This window comes from Buceros rhinoceros, unplaced genomic scaffold (assembly GCF_000710305.1).
Source record: "Buceros rhinoceros silvestris isolate BGI_N320 unplaced genomic scaffold, ASM71030v1 scaffold17858, whole genome shotgun sequence".
Classification (NCBI taxonomy): Eukaryota; Metazoa; Chordata; class Aves; order Bucerotiformes; family Bucerotidae; genus Buceros; species Buceros rhinoceros.
The window spans coordinates 1-18,256 of NW_010425304.1; the positions used below are offsets into that span (position 1 = coordinate 1).

An 18,256-nucleotide genomic window follows, 5' to 3' on the forward strand; every position below is an offset into this window, starting at 1 on the left:
GCGGCGCCCCCCGGCGGGGCGGCGGCCTCAGCGCCACGGGAGGAAATGGATGAGAAACCGGTGCCGAGGGGCTGCAGAGGCAGTAAGATAGACCCAGCCTAACGCCCTCTTTTCTTCAGCGGGCTTGGCTGGGACACGAACGGCATCTTGACTTTCCTCTAGACTGTCTGGATAAAAACAATCACACCGGCCTCATAAAGGCAGGAGTTTCAAACTTATTTCGAACTTTATTGTACAGTGAGTTTTACATTTAAGGCTTAAATGCTTCAGTTAATCATGTGACTCGTTGACATGCTACATTAATATTTACATCCACTCAAAATTATATAAAATACAAGCATTTTATTATTTGAGTTCAACAGTATTGCTTAGAATTACAAAATACAGCAATGTTTGAAATACTGAAGGTTTCATAAAAGCAGCAATTTTTCTCCTCAGTCGCAACTGCTCAGAAAATTACCAAAATAAAAATATTTACTATTGTTCAGGACCCACAAATCTGGAAACACGACCATCAAGTCTTAAATCATGTAACTTAAATGCAAATGGCAGATGAGCATGACACTGCCGAGGGTACGGCCCTTCATCTCTGTGCTCTATGTATTTGACTTCTTTTTTCCCAGCCAAAAAAAAAAAAAAAAATTTGAAAATGTCTCCTGTTTCTACAGCGCTTGGGGAAAACGATCCCCTTTAAGACTGCCTGGAAGCACACCTCAACCAAAAAAAAAAAAAAAAAAAGGTGGGTTTAGACAGAAATTTAGAAGACAGACTGGGTTTGCGATGAAATGAGTGCTTCTGTCGCTAACCGTGCAGAACCACTGTGGTGACTACAGATGAACACCTTTACACACATATGGCAAAACAAACCTGCAACAACATGGTGCAATTCTTTCATTGTGATGGATCTGTAAAGAAATACCACAATTTTCCATACATGTGCTTAAATACAAGTTCAAAAAGCTACAGGTGAAATTTCAACCTCTGATATGTACACTCAGTTTATTTTGTCACAGTAGGAACTGTGTGTACTTGGGCTGAATTTTGCTGCAATTCAACTATTTTTGGTCCCCACGTGCAAAAAGCTTCTTGGAGCATTTTTTCCCCTTCTCCCTTTCTTTCACTTGTTTGTCAAAGACAGATTGATTCTTTCATTTCACATTTTTTAGTGCATGACTTTTCAAGTAACTAGCCTACGAAAATATACAAACAGTTTAAAATATCAGGAAAAAAATCCAAGGAAAAGCATTTTCACAAAGATAACATTCTCCGCATTTTCTTTAAAGACCCTATAAAAAGAAATTGATAGTGTATAGGTTCTCACACTTATATTAAACAGAGAGTTCCTGTTGTATTCAAAAGTAGTTTCCCAGCATATGCAAACTGTGTATCTCCCCTTATTCAGAATACATTAATTTAGCCTATAAAAATACAGTATGGACAAGTTCTTCCCATTCCCTGACATAAGAATTCACAATTTTGACACAAAAATTGTAAACTTGTTACATTCAAAAATGCATTTCTTAAGTCTTTAGATTTTAAGTTCTGAGGTGCCGGCAGTCAGAGCTCTTGGTTTACAGCAGAAGTACGTTATTGCAGAGCCTTTACACCGAAGTAGCTTTCTAAAGATAAGAGAAACTTACTCTTCCCACGCGTTTTTGTTTCTACCAGGAGGAAAAGAAAGGCTTCCTGCTATGGAAGGTCTGTGTGAACGCATTACTCAGATGAACAATACGGCCCTGACTTCCAGTGCTGCTTCGCTCCACAATCACACGTGGCATCTGAACGAGCTGAAGGGGACTTTTTTCATCCTTCAGTGCCTGAGTAAGGTTTAGTATCTAAAAAGAGTAAAAGCAGGGAAGGTGAGGGCACACAAATAAAACTGGCTAACGGGCTCATAAATTTAGATGCTGCTCTTAATTCTGTAGAGGACTATACTGTCAGACAAATTATTTTTAAAAGACACTCTCTTGCAACCAGAAATATCTTATTTGGTAACATTACGCCACCCTATTGCTACCTAACTACCCTTCTGTTCTTTTCTTGAATATTTCACATAATCCTCTCCAAATTTTTGGAAAACGTTAGAGATAAAAACCTAAAGGTATTTTAAAATTTAGCACATCTCTTAAGAGCACTGTAGCTTTAATGCACAAAACCTACAAGACAGAAATCCACATGTATTTAGCACAGGATCTACCAGGAGTTCAGCTACAAATTATTTTCATATCAGAAGATATGAAGCCACATTATTAACCCAAACCAAACCCAGTGCTAACATCCAAACTCAGCCTCAGCTCCCAGAAGCCTGTCACCTTCCTTCCAAAACTTCAGTGCTCATGAACTGCCCTGATAATTGACTCCACATTCAGGGTCACCCTGCTGAAAACTAGGGCAAGCATTCAGTTTAGCTCTGGAGACACTTGCATTACCCTTAATGTCAAACATTTTTTCCCCTGCACAATGCCCCTTTCTTCCTTGAACAACTTACTGATCCTCTGTTCGTGCTTCCCTTTCACAGTTGAAGAACTCTGATGGATAAAATCTTCTGCAGTTTTCTATAATTTGGCTCTTCCAGCAACACTATTTGACTTTCAGATTTTCCAAGTCCCAAGGCAATTCTCTGTAGATCAGTTGCCTGAAATATTCTATAGTCTCTATATTCTTGAGAGAACTGTTTATATGGGGTTTGAAAACCTTCCCAATACTTTTTTCCCCCCCGCTTTACAAAAACATGCTTCCAGCTACTTTTGATACCTTAAAGACCTCAACCCTTATGTGCAAGATATATTTCTCTTCAGCCTTCTTATCAACTAGATTCTTTATTTTCTAATTCTTAAGAGTTTTCATTTTTAAGGATGTATTTACAGATGTTGTGGCTGTACTGCAAATTCATCTTAACCGAATGAGTCCATTATCACGTGATCTAGGTATCCAAGTCTTCTAAAATGCCCTTGTAACACTTCTATTACAAAAGCAAGCTTAAAATCAGTGCTAAAAGACACCACTTGCCAACGTATTTCCAATCGCATTGAATAATTCATTATCTGCACTTCTACCCTAAACCCATACCTGAAATCCTGACATATCCCACAGTGAAACATTCTTGTAAAGCTAGAGAGATTAACAAAAAAAGAAACCCCCACAAATCTCTGATGAAATCCTCCTCAGGAAAAGGGTGTTATGAAGCATCCAGATGTAGCCTTTATAGTGGGAAATTAATTTAGCCACCTTAGCTAGACTTCTCACCATTATATAGATCAGTTCTTTTCCTTATGCTTTTTCTCAAATAACAGATCCCCCATAGCCAATTGTCTTCAATTTTAAAACAGCACGAAGATGGAGAAATGCTCCTCTCCCATTTCAGTGTTAAAAAACCCCAACACATAACTATCATCTAATTTCTAATCAGAAAATGTCTGGATTGGTTCCAAGTTCTGACATTTGCTAGGATGAAGATATTTTATTACCTAATACTGCTTTCTTAACTCTCCAAAATAAAGTCACATTCATTTCAGTAACGAAATTACCCACCAAATTCTCCATCCAATGTTTAAGATACCTTCTAACAACATACAGGTATTAGGTTCTCTCCTATCCCCCAGAAAAAACAATAAAACGCACGTACATTATCTAACAAAATCTTCTTCTATAAAAATAAAAAAAAAGTTAGTAATTCAGCTGTCTCATCTATATGTAAATAAGAACAAACTCTAGAAAGGAATTTAGTCTTCTCAGATGAAAACACCTCCAAGTATCTTTCTATTCAACAGCAGTCAGCCATTGTAGCTCTACAAAAAACCAGATGAAAGGTGATGATAAATTCAATACATAAATAAAAATCCAAAAAAGCAGTCTTACCTGCCCCCTCATAACAGACATTTGGTTTTCAAATGTAGCCTTGTCAAATCCTTTATCAGTCTTTATTAAAGAAAACAAACAGTTACTATAGGAAACGACCCATTTATTTTTTGCTATATATTTAGCACTCAAATCCATCAATTTCATAATACACACAGTCATGTTTACCTACATCACAGTAACATTTGGAAGCTTCAAATAGCCACTGTATGACCCACAAGAAGGTCTATGTATCGCAGCAAGTTTACGTATGTGAAAATAAAGGATGTTCCACATCATAAAAGTAAAATACATCATGGGACACCACTTCAGGGCATTGGTAGGTAGGCTTAATACCATCACATAATGTTGCACTGGTCTGCCTCTAAACTTTACGAAAAGAATTCTCCTCCTTCAGATTTACTAAGTACATCAGCTTCCACTAGGTTTACAGACAACCCAGAGTCACTGTGAATACAGCTGCGTCAGACAAATACTGCAAATGTGTTTCAGGATCTAGTTTTGATGCTACAGCTGCATTTTCATCAAAAGTTTAAAACCTCCTTTTTTTCATCCTGATCATTTGGATTATTTTACTTAAACATCTGACACTACTGTTTATGCCATGTTTCAGAGAAGGACACTTCTGTATTTCTCAATATTGTAGCACAGTTTCAGTATCTTTAAAATAAGTTTGACTTACTTCAAACACGTTCAAGATTTCAGCATCAACTTCACACAATATATGTATGCAAAATTAAGTATATGAAAGGTATGCAGGTACTTGAAGTTGTATTTAAATACATGAATTCTTCAGGTTGCTGTAGTTTATCTTAAGTGTACACACATCACAGGTACATTAAACGGAGTTTTTACACAGATTTGTGCTATAAAAGTTAACTAGCTTTAATTTATTATGTGAAATTTAGACATATAAAAGGTAATTATGTTTTTAGATGTGTTAATAACTATCAATTAGCCACTTTACTGACACAATTTCCTCTTAATTATATAAACCCCTCCTACCATGCTAATGTTAAAGCTAAAATAGCACAGTATGACATACAGATATTAAAACTAATAAAAAGAAAAACTAACTGTTCCATTAGAGGTATTAGCTGGTTCAATAATGCTCAATGCAAAGAAGCACTTGATTCACCTTAAATAGTTCATAAAGATCTTCACAAAGATCCTGCACGAAGTTCATATCAGAAATGCGAGGAAGAACTAGGTCTCTGGTCTCCTGAGAGAAAGGAACTTTTGCTTGAGGAAGCCAAGCCCAGTGAAAGGGATCTAATTGTAAGAAGAGTACACAATGATTAATAACAGGCAAAACCTAAATTCTCATGGTTTTATTACCTCTGATAAAGTACTCTGCTGCCTCCTGGACATTCTCCGCAACAGACCATTTTTCACATTGTTACCTCACATACCTCCTCAGGCTACAGTTACAAAAGCAGCTTTACAGCTATTTAGCCTTTTTTCCAAACAGAGACAACGTATTTTAAGTAATACTTAATTGAAGCAGTAAGTAAAAGGTCTATAAATCAAAGGCTGTAAGCAACAGAAGAGGCCTTCTGCTAGTGTGGCTTCCTTTGGAGTAAAATAACGGCTGCAATCAAATCGAAATCTTTCAGATGTTTGACTCATACTGAAGAACTAACAAAAAAGTAGCTACTGCGGTTTAATAAAATTGTTAGCTTATTAAAATGCCTTCTTCTAAGCATGCTGAGAAAAAACATTAACTTCTCACATAATGTCTATTAAACAGCTTTTTCAGAAGATATTGTAAGAGCAATTAATATTACCAGATGTTAAACAAGTTTCCAATCAGCATCGGTTGCAAGAACCGAGGAACATCACTAGTAGCAGGACACCCACTGAACTTCCTAACACTGCTCACAGCCTTTTGAGTCAGGGCAGTTTTGCACCCACCTCACAGTCTGTTTATCCTGTTTGTATCTCACATTTCACTACATGAATAGTACGAAACCACATGGAAGGCCATGAAAAAGTCAAGGAAAATTGGTATTCCCTGCCCTCCACTCACGCACTGAACCACTCATCGTTAAAAGCTGCCTGGTCACTCCAGCAGTTTGTCCTTGGGAAATCCATGCTGGCTTCCCCATCAACTTCTTGTCCTTCATGTGCTTGCACACGGCTTCCAGGAGGATGCATTCCACAACCTTCATGGGGACTGAGGTTAGGCTGGCTACCCCATCGTCCCTTGCACCCTGAATCTTGCCCTTCTTGAAGATGATGTGATACTTACATTTTTCTAGTCATCAGCAACATTACTACAGTCTTTCAAGAGTGATGAGAAAACAGCCCCAGAACAACATCAGCCAGCTCCCATCATGTTTCCAAAGCATTCCCATCTACTCCTATGAACTTCTACATGTTCATTTTGCTTAAGTACTCCCTTTCTTCTGCTTTGGGTAATGACTCATTCCCAGAGGCTCTGCTTTGAGCTCTGAGACCTGAAAGCAAATCTTGTAAGTGAAAACTGTGGCAAAATCCACGCTGAATAACTTGTTCTTTGTTATGCTTTTTGCCTTCAGGTCTTTGCTGCACTTTTCTTCAGACCCACTCTCACTTCTAATTAACTTAACCCTTTCCTGTTGTCCTTTATGTCCTCTGCTAGCTTTACTCCAGCTGAGTTTTGACTTTCCAAACTCCTTTCTTGCACTTTTGGACAAAGTCTCTATTTTTCCAGGCGAGTCTCTACACCCATTTTTTTTTAATGTGCTTAATTTTTTGTGTCCCAGTTCAGTCACGAGTTCCCTCTTCATCCATGCTGGATCAAATCTCTGCCTTCTGGACACGCCGTTGCCTGGCTTTGAGAAGATTATCCTTGATGATCAACCATGTCTAGTCATCAAGAAAACACACTCTACCCATGAAAACTCCACAATTTTAAACAACTGTATGCTGTAAGTTTACCTTTAGAGAATCGTTACACACTTGTCCAGCTATAAAATAATTCTAAAGTATCATCCAAGTTTATTACTTTTGATGCTGAAGTATAAAATAAGCAGTAATTGCTGTGCTTCTAAAACAGCTGCAGAAGTGACTGTAGCCAAGAGACTCACAGAACAGAAGCTATGAAGCTCTAGGTGGGTAATTACCTGCCTTTTGACAGGGCTAAACTAGCCCGCCCTGAAATAGTTGTAAACCGTGTTGGGCACTTCCCTCTAAACTGCATGTAGTCAATCTAGCTTTAACGGTAATATCAATTTTCAGTCTGCTTGAATATACTAACTAAAGATTAACTTCAAAGTAAGCTAAAGCTGAGAACAAGTAAAAATAGCACGTAACTTGTCCACTGTTCACCTACAACAGTACCCTATGTTTTAAAATAGAAATTTGACTAGACAACTTGCATATCCTTGCACTCAAGTAATAATCTTCCACCATGTTTTTCAAGAAAACACATGAGAAATGTGTTGCTAGATTTTCCTAATTCCACCATCAGTCAGTTTACATACAGTAGTATGTTTATGAACATGGGTAAAAAAATATGAGCAAGGACTACATCATATATGCCCTTGCAAAAATGGCATTTGTTGCCAACTTTCTGAAGAGTATGTTATTTAAAAATTCAGTATATAACTACAGTGACGGTTTCTTACAACAAAAAAAAAATGCAAATAAAATATACTTGTTTGGCAGTTACTCTCCAAAAGGAAGATGATTGAAGAAAGCAATACTTACATGCCCTCCACTCATCAGGATGCTTAAAAGGGAATGCTAAACCATTGTCAATCGCAGCAATTTTAATAGTAGATTCTTTAGTTATAGTCCATTGATCATCCTACAGAAACAATATTTCAAAAGTGATACGTATGTGCTTACAAAAAGACTGAAATACACTTAAAAATACTAAAATAATACACTTTTTAGCTTCACTGCTTATGTCAACTTAATATAAAGGAATATCCAAATAAACTCCAGCTCATTTAATTCTTACTCTACCACCATTAAAGAGGAGCCCCTCCCCCAAATACAAGACAAGCAGAGCATAGCTGAAGAAATGTGCTCGAGCAACAGTGGGCAATTTTACTATTACTATAGCCCAAACTAGTAAAAAGCAAATACAGAACAATAAAAATAACTTCTAGCACTGCTGTATCCAGACTAGTCTCACCCAAAGAGCTTTTCCATTCATTTTGCCCAGAATAATTTGCGGTTATCGTTTCTTGAGACTATACACCAGGATTAAAGCTGTGCACTTAATCCCCTATAAGACTGAGTTATAAAATGAAAAGATTTAAAGATACAAGTTTTGGAGTACAATTTTCTTACCTTATCTGACAGATCAAGTCCATCATCTTGTTTTTCATACCTGACTAACCAGTTATCATTACCTCTGTCTTTAAACAAGAAAACGCATGTCACAACATGTCATTTATAAAGAAATCATCCAAAGTGATATACAATGACTAATATTGTAAACTTGAAAATTTTTACTTTATTGTAAAATTGAAAATTTACCAAAAGGAGTGCAGCAAAACAATTCAAAAAGTTCTTTCCATCACAATACATGTGTTTTAGCCTTAGTGAAATGTAAGAGACAACTGACTTATTTACTGGAGAGATGAAAAATTTACCAAGCGTTCTTAGGTCTGTGTTACTGCTTTAGTTTCCCCAACTGGCTGAACATACAGCAAAATATCAAGAAAGCTAAGAGAAACTATTTTCCTCCATTTTATGCAGACAGATTGGCTGTAGTGTGCACTTTTCCTGGGGAAAAACAACCGCCAGCAGCAGCAACCACAATGACTTCATTTTTAAGCATGTTTTAATGCTGATGGGGAAAGGGAGAGGCCCTTCAAAATTATAGTTAGTGTGATGTTTGACTACATGGAGAAAAAAGACTCTTTGGAGATGGAGGGGAGGAAAAACTGAGCAGCCTTTCAGAAGCTGAAAATGTCTGTGCAGTTCAGACAAAATTGAGACATCAAAAGTTCTGAAAAGATCTTTCAGATAGAGGATGACTGCATGGATTTGTACATCCTTCTGTCATCCTAAGGTGCTCCCTTAAGTTTACTTAAACATCCATCAGAAGATTTTCCTGTTCTATCATGATTAGATACATCAGATGAAGGTGAAATCACCCACGTAATAATGTTTGGCATTCTGAGTATTTTCCTTACAATTTTAAGAACGTGACAAGGACCAGTAGATGTTCGGAAACACTGTTTGATCTATTTGATAAAGCTGACAGGCCATAGCAGCAGCTAGAAAGTACGATGTTCTTATGAAACTTTCTTCTTTTAGTTTGCTTCTAAAAAGCTATAGTTCAGAGTGACTTATTTTCAGCTGGATTCCTTTCTAATAAGTGAATTTAAGAAAAGGAAAATTAACTAGAGCTGCTATGTTTAAAGAAGAGTAAAGATGCCCACCTCTGACAAAGCAGCAAAGGAAGTACCTTAAATATAAAACTGCTTTTGAATTCTTGAGGAAATAAATCACCTACACAGTTAACAGAAGAATCCCAACTTCCTCCCAATGAAAGAAACAAGAATGCAGGAGAACTGAGAGATAGACACCACAGCTGTACTTCAGTACCTAGTCATAATGAATACGAACTATTTTGCTGATATGAAACTGTGCCCAGCTCCAGCTCAGCAGAAAAGGAATGGTAATCATGGCTTTTCTTACAGTTCCCGAAACCTCACCATCTCTTACCCTCACCAAGAGAAATAGACAAGTTAGTAGCCTACTGACAGAATTTAAGATTAAATTTTGTTCTTGAATTCTTACATTGGTTAAAAAAACCAACAACCCAAGTAACAGTCAAAAAAAGGGTTGTTGGATTTTGTTATATTGCAATATTTAACATTTTAATCCAGAGTAAATTTTTTAGTTTAAAATGCAGCATTCTGGCCTTCAGTTGCGAAAAGCATCTGAAATGCATTAAAAGCCATCAGCAGCAGCTTTCAGCCAGCATTGCTTACCATCTCTGACTCACAAAAGTAGATAGATACCAAAAGACACTAATAAATACCTGTATTTCTGATGACATAATCCAAGATAACCAATCTTTCAAACTGTGACTGAAATTCTTTCCTTGTGTTCTCAGGTAAAGGATCAGTTTCAAACTTCCTGAGCCAGTAGTCAGCTTCCTTATATCCTTCAACAAAGAGCTGAAAGGAGCCAACCTGAATCATAAAGAAACTGCATTTGGAAAATGCACCTGGGTATCTCTCACAATTATTCTTAACATTAACAGAAAAATTTATTATATACTTTAAAAGTTCAGAACACACAGAGTATAACAACAAAAAAGTGTTTTCCCTTTCATTTCTAAATTCTAAAAAAAAAAAAAAGTACAGATTCAAATAATAAGGGATTTTTCTGAGGGGTTTCTTGGTGTTTTGAAAATATTTAAGCACTCACTGAGTTTTAGCAGGAATAAAATGTAGCCAGAGAGCTCAACATAATGAACACCCAGTGTTACAAGGACTACATGAAACAAAAAGAAATAAATAACATCTATTCTGTTTTTCCACTGGAAACATTTGGTTCAATAGTTCATAGGAAACCCAACAAAAGTTACAGGAGAAAAGTTTCCTTCTCTGACAAGCTATGTTTCATTGATGAGAACAGCAGCATTAACCATTTTTTCAAGCGACACTTTTCACATGAAAATGAATCCCAAAAGAGTCCACAGAAAAAACTACAGATAGCATACGCTGCAAGTGTGTGGGCAACAGGAAAAGTGCTCAAGCTGGAAATTTGAAAGAGGACTTATACTGGAGAAGTAACATGCAGACAGAAGCACACATACAGAGAATGGATAAACACATAGCATGTGGAATATACATCCTGATACAAGCTTGCATAATGTATGTCGTATGGATCAAAATTACTGGGTACTGACACAAGTGGATTACCCAAGCTGTGCACAACCTGTGTACTAAAAGTTTAGGAGTAGGCACTGTGGTCATATTTTGGGGATAAATAAGGCACACTAGGTAAGAAAGATGCGAGGTTTTAGTCAGTGGAGTACTGCATACAAGATGAAAGGATGGTAGGAGGAACATGACAATAGGATACCTAAAAGAATAAAACAAACAATAAAAGGGGAAAAAATATTTAGGAGGAATGAAAGAACTAGATAAATTGCAGGGGAGAAGCAATTAGACAATATAAAAACAAGACACTGAAGGGAAATGTACTAAACAGTGAAGAAAGAAAAAAAGAGATGCACAACATTTTAAAGTTACTCCTCCAGCAGAAAGCTAGAGTACAATCTGAATGAAGAAGTAGCACAACTAAAGTTGTTCAAATGAAGGAATGGTGTAACAGTGGGTAGATTTTGCATAGACAGTCATATTTATCAAGCTTCAGTCATTCAGAGATAGTTTACAACAAGCAACAAGGTTTGTCTCCTACTGTTGAAGTTAACTCTAAATATTTTATTTTTAAATGCCAATTTTTGCATAAGAATCAGGAAAGGCACAAATTACTTTTTTCATCTTACCTTAGGAGGTAGTCCAATTCGATTAAATTTTTTAGCAACTTTTGGCACTTTCTCTAAAGCGTATTTTTTTCCTCTTGACTTTGCACGATCTATTGCACTGTAATTAAAGGTCTCACTGACAAGCCAGACAACCTTAAAACGTGAAAGTTAAAAACACAGCTCAGAATGCCTTATTATTAAAATTATAAATTCAGAGTCAATTTAATGCTAAGTTGTCAAAAAAGAAAAAAAGGAAGCATCAGGCATTTCCAACAGACAAATTTGATATCAAAAGATGAATATTTGCTATTTCACGTATCTCAAAAATGGGAATCTTTATAGGCTGCTTTTTTCAATTTTTGCCATCAAGAAAACAAGAAGCACAAAAGTGTCACAAAATACTAGAAACTGAAGTTATTTCAAAGAGATTCAGTTCAGATCTCAAAGTTTTAAAACAAAAATCACAGTGACTATTTCTACACCAAACCACTGCACCTTTGGATGTGCAATAGTTTATTAACTACTTTGGGATAATGCATTATAAACAACAATGGCTCCACAACTACAGTCCAGAGACTAACAAATCTGTTGCTATATTTTTTTTTTTTGCATTCAATAATTAATGTATTTTAACTTTTACCTTAGTTTTAGGTACAACTCCTAGTCCCAGCTTGTCATCCACGAGATAGGCACCAGCTTCAGAGAGGTATCCCTGATTTGGAACGAGGCAGCCTCTGCCAAAGCAGCAAGGACAACAAACTTTGTGAAAATATTTGGTCCATTTTGGATTTAGATGTCCATAAGGCTCTTCAGATTTTGGTTTGAACACTCCAATAATTTTCTAGGTTAAAAAACAAAAGTAAAGTATGAATACTTCGGATTGCAAAAGATTAAAATTATTTGAAAAATTAGTTAAAGTATTGGTTGGATACTATACATTGCACTTATAGTTGCTCTTTTTTAGATGAAGTAATAAAATTTACAGAATAAATTTATCAAGTGCTTGTCTAGAAGTAGTATAAATTCAAAATAAGCTCTGTATAAAAGAAAAATCAAAACTAGCTAACATTTACTAGTTTTTCAAAATTACATGGACTGCATTTTAGATTTTTTTTTTATATTGTAAGTTTTTTAGAAAAGACTTTTAAATGTAGTTTTAAAAATCACTTTCAGCTCAATAATTAACTAATTGACAAGATACCTCAGACAGAGACATGGTTCCAGGAAAGTGACAAACTCACAGACAGCTCATATATATTTTATTTATTGCTTTAAGTTTGAATAGATTAAACCATTCTGCACTTTGCAGTTCCAAAGCATGGTGTAATTTACCACTGCTCTAGATTCCTCAACTCAAACCCAACAATGGTTCACACTGTCAGCCACCAGAGACATGTCGTAAAGTTTAAAATTACTCAAGTACTGTATCCATTTTCAGACACTTTGCTTCAAGAAATATGTTAACAAACTGGAGAAAATTGAAAAGCCAATGGAAATAAGCACAAAAAAATGTGAATAATGAAAGACTGTATGAACAGGGATTGTTTAGCCTAAGAGAAAATGGAGCACAAGAACTACGTAACAGGTTGCTATAGAGGAAAAAGAACACCACATTTACTGTTAACAAGCCAAGAAATTACAGGCTTAAATCCCAACAGATAGTTGCAAAGAAAAAAACCTTTTGAACCTTAAGAGCGGCTCAAGACTGGAACAGACTGCCAGGATGTGTAGTCTCCAAAACAGAGTGCCACTAACAACAGGTGAGACAGACATTCATCAAGAATAATATTAAAATGATCCTGCTCCACCGCACAGGCATTAAATAGGTGATTTCTCAAGGTGCCTCCTACATATGATTCTCTATTTGTTAACCTCAAACCATAAGATTATTACCTCTCTAAAATATATAGCCTTTCAATTATCTGTGATAAACTTTAGCGTAGTGCAGGCAGTCTACATAGTGACCCTTCTACAGCTCAAGCAAAATGCTATAGAAATGCTCTATTATTCCTTCTCACAGGACCATGGTAAGTAAACCAAATTCTTACCTAATAAATATTTAAGAACAACCATTTAAGAAGCATTTTCACATATTAGTACTTTCCTGAACCTTTATCAAAAAGATGAATATTTCAATAACCTAATAACCTGCTCCCACACCAACACTCATAACTGATTTACACTCTTAATCATGAATAAGATTGATGGCAGTCAGAAACTATCATTCTGCTTTAGTAACTGCTGATTCTACTAGATTAGGGAGGGCACCTGACTACTTGTTCTAGTTTCCACAGAATTTTTTACCTACTTTGTCCAAGACAACCTAACTAGTCCAAGATTGTTCAAGACAACCCTGTTTTTTCCAAGACAAACTAACCAAGAGAATGGTGTTTAATTCATTCAGTCTGTTAACAGATTACACAAGATACCAGGCATTAATAGCATCACCTGTCTTGTCCATCCATTTTTATTAGTTCCCATCAACTACCAGGAGAAATAAGTTACAAAATACCATTATTTGCACTCATCTTATGAATTAAGTCTCCTATTAACAGAGGCAGAAAACAAACTGACAAAAAATCTATTGTTTTCAGTATGCTGTTATCCATGACTCTAAGGCTACACTCAAACTCACGGGCAAGTTCTATGCAACTGCACAGACAATTCAATTTAGACCTACACAAAAGATCATGCTTGCAGTAAATATCCTATGCAACATGAAAGGCTGGGATGTTCTCTGAACACTATTTTTTTTTTCTAAATCAGAACACTTTGGAAACTGAATGGGTATTCTAGTTTAGTCAAAATTCTAATGTTAGGTTTACAATTGTTAAGAAGTTATTTAATCTTTTCCTATTGAATTACAGATATCTACCTGCTCAAAACAAAGCTAGCAGCTTTTCAATCCCTAGAAACATAATGGTGTATTTGGCAGTATATGCCAAGCCATTAATCATCTCTTTTCTGAATCACAACTTGGACAATACTTCCTACAAACAGCCCATTTTAAACAGGACTTAACTCACCCCATTACTTGTCTGGGCCATATTATGTTAGAAACTTGCGAAATTTTGCAGAGTCACTGCTGTTGAGGACCAGAGTAGAATCAGAAAGCAAGGCCAGTCTTAGTTTTGCAAGTCAAAATTAACTTCTAGACTGACTTCACTGGCATTACCTATTAGCCAATAGCTAAACCATCAAAAACATGTTGCAGAACAGTTTGTAACAATCACAGTGTCTTTTGTATTATTGGTTACACAATCAACAACAAATGCAGAAATATTCAACTTTTCAGCAATAAGTACTGAACTGCCTTGTATCAATATACAACTATGCCAATAAATGTAAAAGGTTAATAATTTGAATTAGGCAATTTTAGTTTTACCTTGCTGATAGATCCAAATTAGCAAATAATATGACCTAATGGAAACAGGTTATTTTACCTGTAACTTGGTATTAGTGTGAGTAAACACTTCAGAAGGTGACCAGTAAGAAGGCATAGTAAGTCTTTAACAAGCTCTTTCCCAGCATAAGGAAGAGGAGATTACTCAGGAAGAACAGGAGAAAGCAAGTCACAAAACTGGTCTGAAGTAGAATGATGCAATACTCTGTCAAACAGGATGTTAAATCCATTCTACAAATGGGAGTTGTATTACTGACAAAATGAAGTTTTCTCAGATGTTTAATATGGATAACAAATTCAGGTAAGTTCTAAATTTAGTCCAAAGAATAAAAGCAAACCTGAAAGTCAGATACGAAATCAGTATCATTATTCTCACAGCCCCATGTCAGCACATACTTTCCGATTTTGCAATGAAACTTTTCCAGCTCACATAAAAGTGGTGGGGTTTTAGTCTTAATTTTTGCTGAATACTTACATTAAAATTAATGACCTGCATGAAGGGGGAGGGCAAGTCACTACTAGGAACTTAACTAGGAACAAAACCAACAATTCACTGCGAAAGTAAAACCAACACGAAAATCATCATAAGAACACATAAGAAACAAGGAAGTTCCATCTAAAACACTGTGGTTACAAAAATAATGTGCAAGTACTCTCTCATTAGTTCCAGGGCACTGGAGTCTCTCAAGCATTTGCCAGTCACCAAAAAACCGCAAAATCAGTCTGGAAAGGCTTCAGACAGATTTGCACATATGGAAGTCCAGAACACGAATGATACTTTTTTCTAGCAATTTCTCTACTAATTAACTTTCTAAGAATAAAAGATCACTATTGCACACCATTAAGAAGAACTCCAAAAAACCTTTTAACCAGTGTCCTAGCTTGAGCTAAACCGGAACCACTGAACAGAGAATGGGTTCTGTTTTAGTTCAAACCAGTACAATCAGTTTTAAAGCAATTTTAGCATAATACTCTAGAATACTCTTTAGACGCATAATGCATTGCCTTTTTAAGCAAGTATTGATTTAAGCCAGTATTTGGCTACTTACATAATATGCAATAGGAAAAAAAAATCTGAGTAAGATACAATCCTAATTTAAAATACCTCTTTAAAAAGAGCATGACATTTGAATATGTATATGCAAGCATACAACCTGAAAACCTACAAAGAACTAGACTATGAAAGTAGGAAAGAGACCCGAAGTTTGAAAAGTCTGCTGAAACTTTGAACACATTTTCATATTAACAGCATTATACATGACAACAATAATCTCAGCAAGTAATTAGAGAAAGTTTTTTTCCTTCTAGTTTCAGAAAGAGACCAACTCTCATTTCCTACCTACTTTGGCTCTCCTCCACAGGAATGAAGGAGGGCATTACTAATAAGTGTTCCTGGAACACAGAAGTATGAACCACAATGGGTAGTTCTTAGAAGATTTTGAAGAGGTAGTTCTGACACTTTCCATCTCAGAAATAAAATCATATATTTATTTGTATTGTCTAAAAAAAAAAAAAAAAAAAATAAAAAATCACTCATTCGATAAATTGTAAAAACTATCACAAGAAAAGTGGCATTAAAGCCAACTAAATATCTATAAAAATTAACTGGCAAAACAGGAATACATTCTATAATGACTACTAATATCAATAAAAGCTAGACGATAACCTTAACACTTCCTAAGTGAATGGAAAATGACCATTTAGGGGATGCAGGGAAGACTGACAATCTTGAGTATGTTCTGAACCTAGGTACTTAAAATGTTATGCTACAACTTCCTTGTCCAGCATAACTGGGATCTTCAGTATTAATGAACACCTACACTTGTCTCAGACCAGAAGACTGTCAGTTGATCTTAAAATAAAATCAATATGACAAATTAACAAATTGTGGGTCTTAGGAGCCTTCTTTTCTGGAACAGGTTGGTAAAGCAGACAAAGTATTTCTGAACTAAAGAAAACAGTGTGAAAGTGCCTCTGAAACACCATTTTCTCTTCCTAAATAATGCTAATGAAATGTTACTATTCAGGTAACTGTTACATCTCTGTCTCAAAACAACCTCTAGGTCACTGCTTTGATGATCACTGTTCAAGATACCATTTACCACCAAGGGAGAGGAAACCAAATTCTCAAGTGAAGATTCAGCACACACGTAGAAGGAAAAAGGTAGATTGTTTATATCACTCTTCTTGCCCATCTACCAAGCATACAGGAGAAAGGAGACATAACCTAAATAAAAGACTATCTAAAAAGACAAGACATAAAAATATAGGAGGCTTGGCTAAAGAAACCTAAGTAATAACTAAACCAGAAGCTTAGCTGGGTCAAAAATCTATCAAAATCTACACAGAACAAAATGTAAGATTCTGCACAAAGGAATTCCTTAATTGTTTTCAGAAGTTAAAGAGGCCCTTTTATTTTCTCCATATTTCTTTGTTGCAAATCATTCAAAGCATGGTAAAACCACAACAGAGGAATAATAAGTTATTTTGGCTTAGCCGCCTATGCTTCAAAACCCAAGTAGAAATCTAAATATTACTTATGTTGATTTTTACAACATAGATTTTGGCATACCATAAATTATTAAACAATTTATTTCCAATTAAACAGAATTTTTAAATTTCCATTTTAACTTGTTGCTGATAATGTCTCTTACTTCACAGTAACATGCTCACCCCTTTTGGATCCTTGGCAAAGTAACTCCCACTGGATCCCTGAGAGATTCTTTGTGGAAAAACTCCACACTCTATAGCTTGTTCCGCTCTCAAAATAATTTCTGCAAATTCTGGATCATCTAAAAATATATTCATATCAGCAGTATGTCCTGTATGCCCTGAAAAATAAGAAAACAGGCAATCTTAAGTGTAATTTTTACTACAAATTAACAACAGCGTAAGTAAACACACTGAAAAGCGAACAGCCTTCCCTGCTAATGCCCATTAGACAGCAGGCTGAAAAATCTGGCCCATTAAACCAGTGCAAGTTTTCACACTGATTTACCCACCTATAATCACCTTTTGTTTAAAGTAAGCCAGTTGAATCTGCAAGAACTAATTTAAGACTACCATTGCAAAGTGCTTATACTTTTCAAGGATTTTTTTTTTTTAAACATAAGGAAGACTATAAGAAAAAAAATCTCTTCAAAATTGCCCGTAAAAAAAGTGCTAAAGATTTTACATACCATTTTTATTCAGATATTTGTGTCCTTTTGTAGAGAAAGTTATCTAGAAACAAACTGTCCATTACCCACTAACTATTAGAATGGTTTCATATCATTCATTTAGCAGCTTGGCTAACGTGTTCATTATCTGCCAAGACACAACAAACTTATCCACAAAAGAATCTGTTACAGGTAACACTGACAAGCAGCACCAAAATGCCAGTGAAGCACTGCATGCCATCACCACTCCAACACTAAACCACCATCAACTACTTGTAGAATTTCTTAACATACCTACCAAAAGATCAGCTCTATGCAGGCCCTTACACAAACGTTTAACTATAACTAAGAAAGAAGTAGCCAGGATTTAATGCTTTTATTACTCTTTAA

The 18,256-nt window shown here is 35.7% G+C and overlaps 1 protein-coding gene across 1 annotated transcript; it reads right to left on the reverse strand.

Moving 5' to 3' along the window:
• Positions 1 to 739: 739 nt before the first annotated feature.
• On the reverse strand, positions 740 to 17,536 carry PI4K2B (phosphatidylinositol 4-kinase type 2 beta). Its single transcript, XM_010141094.1, has 9 exons — positions 17,382 to 17,536; positions 11,946 to 12,146; positions 11,327 to 11,458; positions 9,848 to 10,001; positions 8,143 to 8,210; positions 7,552 to 7,651; positions 4,997 to 5,130; positions 3,859 to 3,918; positions 740 to 1,835 (listed from the first exon to the last, which is right to left on the reverse strand). Exons 1-9 carry the CDS (start codon positions 17,514 to 17,516, stop codon positions 1,662 to 1,664), a joined length of 1,158 nt encoding a protein of 385 aa, XP_010139396.1. The 5' UTR covers positions 17,517 to 17,536; the 3' UTR covers positions 740 to 1,661.
• Between the last annotated feature and the right edge of the window lie 720 nt (positions 17,537 to 18,256).